Raw genomic sequence first — 12,422 nt, forward strand, 5'->3', positions numbered from 1 at the left:
ATGAGTCATGCAGAGGGGCGGAGCTCTACTCCACCAGAGGAGGAGGAGGAGGACGAAGGCTTCACTCCCATTTCTGCAATAGCTCCGGAGACAGATTCACATCTTGAACAACCTGCTGTCTTATTATCAAATCCAGCCCTGCAGTGCCTGGAACAGGTAGAAGCTCTTTTACATTTGTTAGTTCATTGTATCAATAACAGAACTTTTCGCATTGATCATCATCAGTCATTTACATTGCAATAAAAGGTGTCTTCAGAACTTCAGAAAAGGAAAATACAGGACAATCGTGGTTCTTCCAGCTTTGACAATCACCATGTTACAACCATCCCCAGTCCATCCCCAGTCTCCCACTATAGGAAAATAAGGGACACCCAAAATATTTGTACTGTATCACACAGTGTTTGTCATTTCAGTGTCTGCAGTTAAGTATGTGTATAAAAGTTTCTCAGACACTTAACCTATTTATGTACAATTTAATTCTAAAACAAATTTTAATGTCATACAAAAAATTTTACCATCGTTCAAAATAATAGCATTTATCTGAAATACATTATACATTTTTTGGGGTCAGTAATAATAAAAAATAAAAAAAACATTTCAAAGAAATTAAAGAAAGTAGCCTAATAGCCTACATTTATTCAGCAAAATGCATTAAATTAATCAAAAGTGACATTTCTAATGTTACAAAATCTTTCTATTTCAGAGAAATCTTTGAAATTTCTATTCATCAGAGAATCCTGACATTTATTTTTTAAACATTAATAATAATCAGAAATGTTTCATGAGCAACAAATCACATCAGCATATCATTCCCTCAGGTAGATTTTCATGTTTTCATGATGATGATGATTATGTTGACTGTGTGAGAAAGCTTTGAATCACATTCAACTCTCAATGTTGATTATAGTTTTATTTGTTTCATAAAAAATATGAATGTACCTTTAAAAGCACAATTTGAAATGTTTGATATAAATTCTCCAATATACAAAGTTTCTGAAAAAGTAGGCTAATAATTTCATTCTCTTAAGAAAACTCAGCAAAAAACATTCATAAAGGCCTGCCTAGTCACACAGCAATACTTAAAATATTCTTTAAAAGAAATCATCTGATGCTTTGAAAATAAATACTGTACATTTCCTCCTTCAATGTCACAGTTTCTTTTTAACAACCCTATGAGCCTTTAGTCCATGTCTGTTTGCTATCAGGCCATCTATATAAAAACATTTTTTTTTTAAATAGTAACTTTCAGTAAATATATGCATTTAAATTTTGAAACATTCGTACAGGAAAATGGAGTAATGCATTACTTATTTTGCATTAAAGGACATAAATGCTCTCCCTCTCCCTAATCCCACCAGCAAATCAGGATGGCTGTAATATAAATGCTCAATATGTCCCATGACTCCCACCAAAAGAAAAAAATAAGCTTATCAGGAGTCTACAAAGGCTTTGGTGTAGTAAACTAATTAAACACAAGATGGCAGTAGCAGGCACGCACGCACACACACACACACACACAAACGTGAAACCATAAATCAAAGTCCTGGTATTTAGAATAGAAGCTGGATTGTATTCCTATATGCCTATATTTGAAATACAGAGCTTTATAAAAAAATTTTTTAATGCAGTTCTTTTTAATATCTGAGGACTTTTGATGTATCAGGTTATTTAACAGTTATTGTTGAGGAACAGTACCCCCAAAATAATTCTTTAATTATACACAATTTGGCTTAGGGTGCATAATTTTTTGGCCTTATCATCATTTTGACATTTTTAAAAGTTTGTCTGTAGTTTGTTGGATAGTACTCAGAAGTCAGGTTGTGCCACGAGCCCCAGAAGATCCCATCCCTCTTCCCTTTGTACTTTGCTTTGTAGTATTTCCCATTGAGGTTTGCTGACATGCAGGCATCAAACCACCAGCCCGATCCGTAGTACGCCCCACAGTTCCCTGAGGGGTACAAGTCGTTGTCTCTGTCTGGCGTAGTGAAGAACTTCTGATCATGGTTGAAGTGTTTGCTAAATTGCAGAGCGTTTCCAGCAGTCCCCGAGTACCCACTTACAGACAACCGATAATTGAGGAACTCATTCGACACATAGAACTGTTCGTACTTGGCATACCCACGTGTGCCCTCAAAGTCTTCAAGCTCAATACGGAGGATCATGTCCTTGGTTTTGGTGAGCAAGTGGATTTTATCATTTCCAAGCCAGAACTCGCCTTTAGGGTTACCAAAGCCATTCTTGTATTCAGCCCAGGTGCGGTTGAAACTCACGCTGCCATTGATTCGACGCTGCAAGACAGTCCACCCACTACCGAATGACTCCATCTCACAATACACTGCAAAGCTGTCGTGTCTGGGGTCAGGAGTCACCTGGTACACCGCGTTTTTCCTCTGTCCCGGCATGCTGATATCAGAGCAGTCTCTCGGAGTGAGTTTTGAGAGGGCTGTGTAGAGAGAGACTTTTAAGCATGCTTTATAATTTTACATGCATCAGATGCTTAAGATTATTTATTTTTAAAATAGGGGTATCCATATCTGCTCCTTGACGGCCACTGTCCTGCAGAGTTTAGCTCCAACTTGCCTCAACACACCTGCCTGGAAGCTTCTAGTAAGACCTTGATTAGCTGGTTCAGGTGTGTTTAATTGGGGTTGGAGCTAAACTTTCCAGGACAGTGGCCCTCCAGGAGCAGGATTGGACACCCCTGTTTAAAATATAAAGCTTTATAAAATATATATAACAAAAATATAAAATGTATTTATGTTTCTCTTTTGATGCGTGATAAAATTGTGTAGATGACCCAAGACTCTATTATTAGATTTATTTCATCATCATGTGATTCTGTGGCCAGGGTTGATTCCTGCAGCAAGTTTTCATTTTTGAAATTTATGAAATCAGAGACAGAAGATTTCATTGAGGATTTGCGAAACTGTTCCTGCAGAAGCCTCTCTCCTGGCAGGCAACTTGCTTAATATTAAACAGAAGAATCTTCAATGCGATAGCCTCTGTTTGCGGTGGGAGCTTGAAAGCATTCCTTTGAGGAACTTCTTTGTAAATGGTCTAAATCAGTGGTCTCAAACTCGCGGCCCCCTACTTGACATTAAAGTTTAATGTTAGTGCGGCCCGTCGTTGCGTGTGCCGCGTAAAAAAAAAAAAAAAAAAAAAAAATTGTATCCCTTACGGGCTACCATAGATTGGTATGATTGGTACCATAAATTTTCGTGACAGCTGGGTTTGTTGTCAATAGTTGTCATAGACAACCGCGAAGTACAAACATACTGCGCCTGGAAAAAATGAGCGCGTCGCTTCAATTATGAGCGCGCTTGCCGCGCGCCTACATTTGAAATAACGAAAGCGCGCAAAATATGTGAGCGCGATATGTGAACGGCCCCTTGTCGAGCTACCACCAATCAGGCCACGAGCTACTGGCAGCTCGCGAGCGACGTGTTGGAGAGAGACCCTGCTCTAAAACAATGTGAGAATAATCATTTTGAGCTTGTAATATGTGTCCAACAGGTTGATAAGAAGGTTTGCTTTGATTTGTGCAGTCAGTAATTTGAGACACTATACATGTGTAAAAAGAATTCAATAAGACGGGCAGACATGACTGCAAATATTTGTATTTCAAAAGCAATAGTTGTTTTTCTAAGTATAATAAAAGGAAATGTGCCTTCCAAAAAAAACATTCAATATCGTTAATGTGTTGTATAAAGAAAATAAAAAGGACATAAGCAAATATAAATATCACAAATATGTGTTATAGACAAAGAAAGTTTGTAAAATGAACTTCAACTGTCAGAAGGACAGCTCATGAAGAACCAATCATGTACAGAAAGGAATGTTCAAATTCAGAGGAACAGTTCAGAAGAAACGTTAATAATAAATATTGAGAAGATTGGATCAGTTGTGCTCCTTTTTTGTAATACTTGAATACTATTTTTTGTGGAATACTTGATGCGGCCCAGCCTGACCCCGACTCTACCTCCAGCGGCCCCCAGTTAAGTTGAGTTTGAGACCCCTGGTCTAAATGATTCTCTAGTTTACCTCAGTTCTGCATGTCCTAAAAAAGCTAACGCCATTTCTATTTCAAATAAATTCTGTTCTTTTGCACTTTTTTTTTACATCAAAGAATCCTGCTTTCCTCACAGTTACCACAAAAATATTAAGCAGCCCAGCTGTTTTCAACATTGATAAGAATTTTTTTTGGAGCAACAAACCAGCATATTAGAATGATTAAGACTGGAGTAATAATGAATGATAGTAGCTATATATTTTTTAAATATAATAAAAATGTATATACAATAATATAAAAATATTAGTGGTCAAATCGCTTAATCGCATCTAACATAAAAGTTTTTGTTTATATAATATATGGCTATATAATATATATATATATATTAATATATATATGTGTGTGTGTATATATGTATACACACACACACACATATGTTATATGCACATATATAAAACTTTTATGTTAGATACGATAAATCACGATGAATCTAATTGACAGCAGCAGTAAAAAATATGTAAAATAATACATAATATTATAATATATATTATATTATAGTATTATGACTGCAAAAATGATCTTTTTTTGTCTTATTTAACTTACGTTGAGGTTGTTGTTGACCTGTACAATTTGAGGTGCAGGTGCTGCCAATTTTGATGACCATCCTGGTGACGTTCTCAACTTTTCTGTCCACTATATCCTCCACATTTTGCAGATTGAGGAGGTTAAGTTCCTCCAGACGTCCCTGAAGGGAGTTAATCTGCACACGTGCGTTCTTCAGGCTGTTAGACATGCGGTTCATCTTTACCTGCATTTGTTGTACATTAATGCTATTATCACTGTCGTTCCCATTCTGGTAGACTCTCTTGATGGTATCCCCTCGACTCTCCTCTGCGCTGTTTGTTGGAGGGTCTCCACTGTCCTTTTGCAAGTTGAGGTCCACTTGCTGCGAGCTGCACTCTAGACAGGAGCTCTTCAACCTGTTTACTGTCTCCTTCAAGCTTTGCAACTCCTTCATGGTCTTCTCCAGTAGTCGGAATTGCTTGGGAAGCTGTATGGTCAGCGGTGGTATTTGAATCTGGTATGGGCACTCCTCATCTTCACACTGCCCAGCTGGTTTCAGTCTCAACTGGGAGCAGCTGGAACTTCCAGACACCCTGTCTAGAACCCCAGAAGGGCCACTACCAGAAGCCTCTACCTCCTGCCAGACCATTATCAGCAGAGAACAGCACACGTACACCAGCTTCATGGTCTCAAAAACAGTGATCCAAACTGAGAGAGAGGATAGAAGAGAACTGCGTCAAAGTGCAACAGCTTTGCCATTAATATCAGAGAGAGAGAGAGAGAGAGAGAGTGAGAGTGTGTGTGGGTGGGGCAGCAGTGCATTGCATAATTGCACAGTCGACATCAACGCAGGAAGAATTTGGTGAATAAAGGACCTCTCACCCTTTCTCTTAAAACAGCACTATGACTCATGATATTTTTCTTTAATTTTAACCGTGAGTTTAATGAAAGATTCAGTGAGTCAGATAATCCAGACGAGCAGTTTAGTGTTGTGAAGGCAATTGATGATGTTTTTCATTAAGTCAGAATCAGATTTCACTCAAAAATTAACATTCTGTCATTATTTACTCACCCTCATGTCGTTCCTTACCTGACTTTCTTTCTTCTGTGGAAAAGAAAACAAGAATGTTTTCAAAAACTGTTTTTTCAGTTATTCTTCAGACTTCAGAAGAATGTTTTAACTAAAAGAAAGAAAGAAAGAAAGAAAGAAAGAAAGAAAGAAAGAAAGAAAGAAAGAAAGAAAGAAAGAAAGAAAGCCAAAGAGGTTTGAAACAACATGAGGGTGAATAAATAATGACAGAATGTTAACTTTTGAGTGAACTATTCATTTAAAATGAAACTTCATATTTCTTTCCATTTATTCCTGTAAATACTGTGGTGTTCTGCAAAACATTGTCTGTCATCATTCATTTATTGCTGTCATGTGTTTACATTACGCATTGCTAATGTGTTTTATATTGGCATAGGATCATGTGTTGTCACAAAGCTACACTTTACTGTAGTATTGGCTGTAATACAAACAAGCTTTGTTTGGGACTTTGTTGTAATAAAGAAACTGTATTTATTTAATCGTGTGCAGATGTGATCAGTCGTCTGCCAGAAATAGCTTCACAGTTTTTTCTTTTCTTTATTTCTGCATTGAATTGGTGCTGCAATTTTCTGCAGAAATTAAAGTCTGTTCTTTTGTTTTTCCCTACTAGTTTAGCACAGAGAAATGTTATCCAAACTGCCTATTAAATGTGCTCCAGTGTCTTACTTCAAAGCTGGTCCTCCACATGTGTTCCTCATGATTTCCCATAAATTTCACAGTAACCAACTTTAGATTCCTGCCTTGGCTTGGTGCAGGAAGTTTCAGAATAGAAGTGCTATAATATAGGAACTGATAAAGCACAAGCTGCTTTTTAAGATAATGTCCAGTAAAAGTCAACTTTAGCAAATTACATTTTTTGTGACATTATGACAAAAGTCTTTGAATGTGAAAATTAGAGATGACCATGAAGTTGTGGTCACATTCACCAAAGGTGTTTATTGAATTTTCAAGGCAAAATAGAATAATTTAAAAGGAATCCATGCAATTTGGAATTTCTTGTAAAGACAAAAGATTTCCACAATGCTTGTTTTGAAAGTGAGCTGTGTGAAATGTGCTTCATGCGTCGCTACATTATTGACAATAGGCAACGGGTCTTTTTTGTCCATGAAATTTTGCCAATTTTTTTTAAAATTGTGACAGCATCTTAAGAAAGTACAAACAGTCAGTGCATCTCACAGAGCCTGTTTTTCATTTGCGTATTGTCTTTAAGTGAAATTAAACTTACATCATAGCAGTTAATATTATTTATGAAGGACTTTCAACAATAGATGGATCCAAGCCTTGAACAGCAAGCATAATATTTTCAAATCTGGAAGATATTTACTGCATATATTGAATACGAGCTCTCCAACCTCATGTTTAGTTTGTTTGTCTCCACTATAAAGGGGAAAAACACACTTTCAGACTTTGATATAAGCATCTCTGATAATCAGAGATGCTTATATAGAAAACTTCAACTTCAGTGGTCAGATAAACAACACTCAAAGCTTAGATCCTAGCTTTCCATGCTGGAGTTCAAATGTAAGTTAATGTGTGGCACACATATGGATCCACTCTAAAACACACCTGAAATGAGTCCCAGCAAATCCCCATGAACCTGTGTAGCTTTTAAATGCATTTAGGCTAATGTTTATTCGGCTGTTGGATCATTGATAGTTCTTTTTCATCTTTGTCTTCAGCTGTTCTCCATGGGAAAGGTCAGTGGGGAGAAAGTGGCTCGTCTTAGGGCCAGTTTTAACCTCTTGCATGAAACTATGAGAAGTTCTCAGGAATCAGAAATGCATCTGCTGTTGGAGGCGAAGGCCTTACGCACCAAGCTGGAACAGCAGAGGCAAGAGTTGGAGAAGGCCGAGCTGTTTCCTGAAGGACCGGACACAGAGGCCAGCAGACTGAAACAGACACTTCTGCAGTACTACAACCAGCTGAATGAGGACGAAGAAAGAGATTATCAGATACATTTCCAGTTGGAATGGTAAGATGCTCTGCAGGACCACATCAAGTTGTGTGGCTCTGCTTAAGCTCCATGTAAAACACGCAGAAAGAAGATTTGTATATGTATTATTGATGACTTGCTCTGTGCATGGTGCATTTGGTCTCCTTGCAAACCAAAAGGCATTGACTCCAAGCCACTTTATCTTGGCTTCTTGACTTGCCTCCCTGTGTCCAGAAATGTAGTCTCGCCTCCAAAAGGCAGCATGGAAAGCACACTCTATGCTGAGTCACGGCCCACACTGCTGCTGGACAGCGTTTGCTGACATTTTTCTAAGTGGCTTGTGCAAAAAGCATATGTGTATAACTTTGAAATAGGGCAGAAGCTACTTCATCAAGTATTTTTTAAGGTGAGGGGATACCAAAGTTTAATACCAAAACCCCAGTGCTAACATTACATTATATATTAACTCATTAAAACAAAAAATAAAATATTTGTTACTGACAAAAAGCACAAACGGTAAATTAACTGATTGTGTTAACATTCATTTTATAATTTAATAAGTGCTTCAGTAGTCTCGCTTCAATAAGAGAAAACCAAAGTCAAACCAGCATTGGGGAAAAATTATGGATTAAAATAAAAATAAAGTTCATGATATCGGGTATAATTTATACCTTACTTAAAACTATCTGCAATTCTTTTGATGTTGCTGGTGGTTTTCACCAGACTTGGGAAGTGTTTCTGCTGTATTTTATAATGTACAGTACCGCTTTTTTTGTCTTATGCTCACCCAGGCTGCATTTATTTTATCAAAAATACATTAAATACTGTAGAACAATAATATTGTGAAATATTATTGCAATTGAGAATAGCTGTCATCTATTTTAATATATTTTAAAATGTAATTTATTCCTGTGATGGCAAAGCCGAATTTTTAACAGACATTAATAGAGAATAAAGTGATTCTCAAATGATTCAGATTTTTTTTGATGAATAGAAAGTTTAAAAAACAACAGCATTTATTTCAGAACCATTGTACTAGAGATATATTTTATGTATACTGTATCAATTGGTTAGTTAAGTATTCATACAGCAGGCATATTACAGCCAGATGTAGTTTCTGCACATGTGGCTATGTCCTGAGCGGATCCTTCATCCTTAGCCAAACTGACATGGATTCACCTTGCACAGCATACTTTTGTTCACTGTAATCTCTTTTTTTGATGGGACAGTCCAACTCACACTGACAGCAGTCCTAATGCTCAGCTAGAATATTTGTTCATGTGGCTTCAAGTTTTTGCACCGCTTAATTTAAAATGTTCAAAAACCCTTGCCACAAATGTATAATTGTGAAATATTCTTTGTGCTTACCGTGTAAATCTCACGTATTTGAGTTCCTTTTTGCATGAATTGCTTCACATCCTGATTTCTATAAAATGCATAAAGTTTGTTTCACAGAATTGTATTTCTCCTTTTTAGTCTCGAAGAGGAGAAGCTCTGTCTTGAGAAAGAATACCAAGACCAACCTAAACAGACTGTAAGTATCGTTGGGCCATGATGCTTCCGGATTAATACATCATTGGGTTCTCCAGACAATTCATGCTGGTTCACTAGGGAGACCAAATACTTAAAAACACAAAACAAATGATTAGTAAAATCCATCTACTTCATCTAAAATTCAAGAAAGTTCCTGACGAAAATCACACAAAAACATTCTGTTTATATTTTATATTATATCTTTTTATACTTATTAACTAATTTCAATATCTATAAATCAGTCATATAATCATTGTCATCATAATAATCCTAATCAAAGTTGTAATGAAAATGAATATTGTAAAATATAAGGAGCAGCTGTATCAGCTTCTTTATTGTGTGTCATTTGTTTCAAAATCACATGTATGTCTGTGTATGTCCTCACTCAGGAGCTAGAAAATAGGTACATGGACCTGAAGAACAGTTGTGAGGAGGTAAGGAAAGAGGTGGTTTATCTTAGACAGGAAGTGTGGACTTTAACTGAGAGCTTGGAGACTCAACAGAAACATATAAAGATGGAACAAAATGAGCTGGAGGATTTAAAAGATTGTGTTGAGAGCAATGAGGTAAGCAAGACCTGTTAATGACTACTATAGGTTGGAGTATTTAGGATGGGGATTTCAAATGTTAAAAATGTCTTTTACCAGGCTGAGCTGGCTCAGGTGCTTCTCATACCTGTTCAGCTGCGAAAGGAGGTCGACAGGGTCACCCACAATAAATCGTATGTGGCTTGTTATAGTCAAGTTACGCAAAGCACTGGCTCTATTTGACTGACTAATCTGCACTGTATCTATTTGTGTGTCATAGGGAGCTGGAGAAGCAGGTAACAATAATTGAGCAACATCGTATTGAGCATATAGAGCATCAGCAGAAGATGAAGGCAAAGTGCGAGAACCTGAAGGAGGTCCAAAGGGAGGTGGTACGAGAACTAGTAGGCCTTAAGGCTCAGCTGGTGGCTGCAGAGAACAGACAAGATAGACTTCTCAATGAACTGCAGATGACCAAGGAAAAAGAGGCCATCTTCATGGATCAAAGGTCATAATCTCACACCGTTTCTCACACTTTAAAGCCAAATTGATTCAAATTCAAATCAGAAGGCACCCAAACTGTGTTTGAGATAAAGACAATTCAGAAGTACCCATTTTAAAATATAGGGGCTTTCGCACTGGAGGAACCTACAGTAGAACTATTGGCGGAAATACCTGGATTTTCCTGCGTTCTCACAGCAGGAACTAGGAACGATCTTAGTTCTAGGAACTCCCTTTGGAGGAACTAATTTAGCTCCTACTACAGAGTAGGGTCTAACCCAATACTATAGAAACTACCAGTGACGTTAGTGTACGCTGATTGGCCGAAGGCACATGAAACACAAGCACCCGCCATTTTTGAAAAGGGTGTCTAAACACACAGATTATAGCCTATGTATTTACTCCAGAAACTAACTCTACGAACATGGAAAACAGTGATAGATGGGCCTCTTAGCCTTTACGCTGAGGAGAAAATCCAACGCAACTTTGAGGGGACCAAGCTCTGTTCAGCCAGCAGCAACACTGGACATCAACCACACGGCAACATGCCTTTTCATATACTGTCTACTTTATATGTATAAGAGTTCTATCTAATAACGTATTAGACAAGACTGTTAGACAGATCGTAAACTAATGAACACAGAGAATGTGAGCACTGTGAGTTCAGACACTGGCGTCCTCAGCACCATCAAAATAAAGTTCCGCCGCATCGTCAAAATAAAAGTCACTACAAGCACGGCTTACGTCAATTCAGAGTTCCTGCTGGCGGTGTGAATGCAACCAGCAAAACGTTTCTAAGGGTGGCAACACCCTCGTGGCTAGTTCCTAGAACTAATTTCCTAGAACTACCCTACCCTAAACCCCCTTATGTAATTAATGCACCCTTTTAACATTACAAGCGGAATTCATCATAGTTGGGAAAATGTCTGTAGCCAAAATAATCCTTTTTTATTTATTTATTAAATCTACTGTATTAATTGTTTTGGACTACAGGGGTCTGCTGGACATCAACATGGAACAGATTGTTGCTGAGTGCAAGTCTCTACGTGATAAACTGTCCCGAGATACACGGCTGAAAGACAAACTTATGCAAGTCCTGAAGAGGAATGAACTGCAGCTGAAACAGGCCAGAGACTCTCTTGCTGACACTCAACAGCAGCAAGAGAGGACCCAGGCTCAGGTGAACCAAAACAAAATCTAGTTTCTTATACGTATATACATCTAGAAGCCCACATCTAGATACAATATTGTCACCCACACTCAATCCTAATAAAAAATAAATAAATAATAATCAAACATCATACTGTAAGAGGATTTTCCGAGGTTTACAGATTTTGCAACATTTACAACAATTACTGCAGACGCAAATATTTTGTGATGTCCTGCATTTCAGAACTGCTGTGGAATCATTTCGTTCTCACGTTATGTACGGAAAGACTGATGAATCATGGTCATTTTATAATAACAGGAACTATCAGTTCCTTTGGATTTTAAAGATGTTCATTGTGTCATAGACGTGGCCTGGAGTTTATTGCAGCACTTGTTAATTAAGTATTAATTAATATTTTTTTCTTTTCAAATTTATTTTATCACACAGTTTAAATGTAGTGAAGCTACAAAGGTGATCTTTGAAAAACTTAAGTAGCAGTGACCAGTTACAGGACCTACACTTTGCATATATCTATAGACATATCAATTGATTATTTCATATATGTTAATTTTTTTGTGCAGAGAGACACAGTCCCAGAAGGTGACAGCTTGTTGCAGAAAAGAAAAGATCTGGAAGAGGAAGTGGAAATCCTAAAACGCAGTTTGATTAGCAAGGTACCATGCACATTATGACAAGTGACTTGAAGTTTACTTTATCTATGAACTGTTTGGCAAGATTCAGTATCACATTTGTGTGTGTGTGTGTGTGTGTGTGTGTGTGATGTAGCAATCTATGGCAGGGCTGAAGGTCCAGCTGGTTCAAGAGTATGTGGAGAAGGAACAGGCTTTGATTAAAGAGTCCTATCAGCGTAGAGATGAGCTTCATCACCTTTATCATCTCATACCTATCAAATCAGATGAGAGACAGCAGAAGAGCCATGAGCTGCACAAAGCGCAGGTTAATCCCTTTATTTACAACTCAATCCAAAACAGTTACATCAGCATTACTGAATTTTTTTCTGAGCTCAAAAAAATCTAAATATGAGAGCAACCAACTTTTTTACTATAAATTACATCCTGTAGCATTTACTCACCCTCATGTCATTCCAAACCTGT

The 12,422-nt window shown here is 37.4% G+C and overlaps 2 protein-coding genes across 2 annotated transcripts in view; one reads left to right on the forward strand and one right to left on the reverse strand.

Moving 5' to 3' along the window:
* The window catches only part of ccdc146 (coiled-coil domain containing 146), a 22,077-nt gene continuing 9,655 nt past the window's right edge, over positions 1-12,422 (forward strand). Inside the window, exons 1-9 of the mRNA XM_056237307.1 lie at positions 1-156; positions 7,343-7,635; positions 9,073-9,130; positions 9,519-9,695; positions 9,777-9,850; positions 9,937-10,164; positions 11,151-11,337; positions 11,889-11,981; positions 12,094-12,264. Coding sequence (XP_056093282.1) covers positions 1-156; positions 7,343-7,635; positions 9,073-9,130; positions 9,519-9,695; positions 9,777-9,850; positions 9,937-10,164; positions 11,151-11,337; positions 11,889-11,981; positions 12,094-12,264 — 1,437 coding nt within the window. The remainder of the gene's footprint in view (positions 157-7,342; positions 7,636-9,072; positions 9,131-9,518; positions 9,696-9,776; positions 9,851-9,936; positions 10,165-11,150; positions 11,338-11,888; positions 11,982-12,093; positions 12,265-12,422) is intronic.
* Positions 892-5,333, reverse strand: fgl2a (fibrinogen-like 2a). The gene is made up of 2 exons (XM_056237310.1): positions 4,613-5,333; positions 892-2,443 (listed from the first exon to the last, which is right to left on the reverse strand). Exons 1-2 carry the CDS (start codon positions 5,256-5,258, stop codon positions 1,731-1,733), a joined length of 1,359 nt encoding a protein of 452 aa, XP_056093285.1. The 5' UTR covers positions 5,259-5,333; the 3' UTR covers positions 892-1,730.

The sequence above is a fragment of the Rhinichthys klamathensis genome, unplaced genomic scaffold (genome assembly GCF_029890125.1).
Source record: "Rhinichthys klamathensis goyatoka isolate OS25496 unplaced genomic scaffold, OSU_Roscu_1.1 h1tg000485l_1, whole genome shotgun sequence".
NCBI classification, from domain to species: Eukaryota; Metazoa; Chordata; class Actinopteri; order Cypriniformes; family Leuciscidae; genus Rhinichthys; species Rhinichthys klamathensis.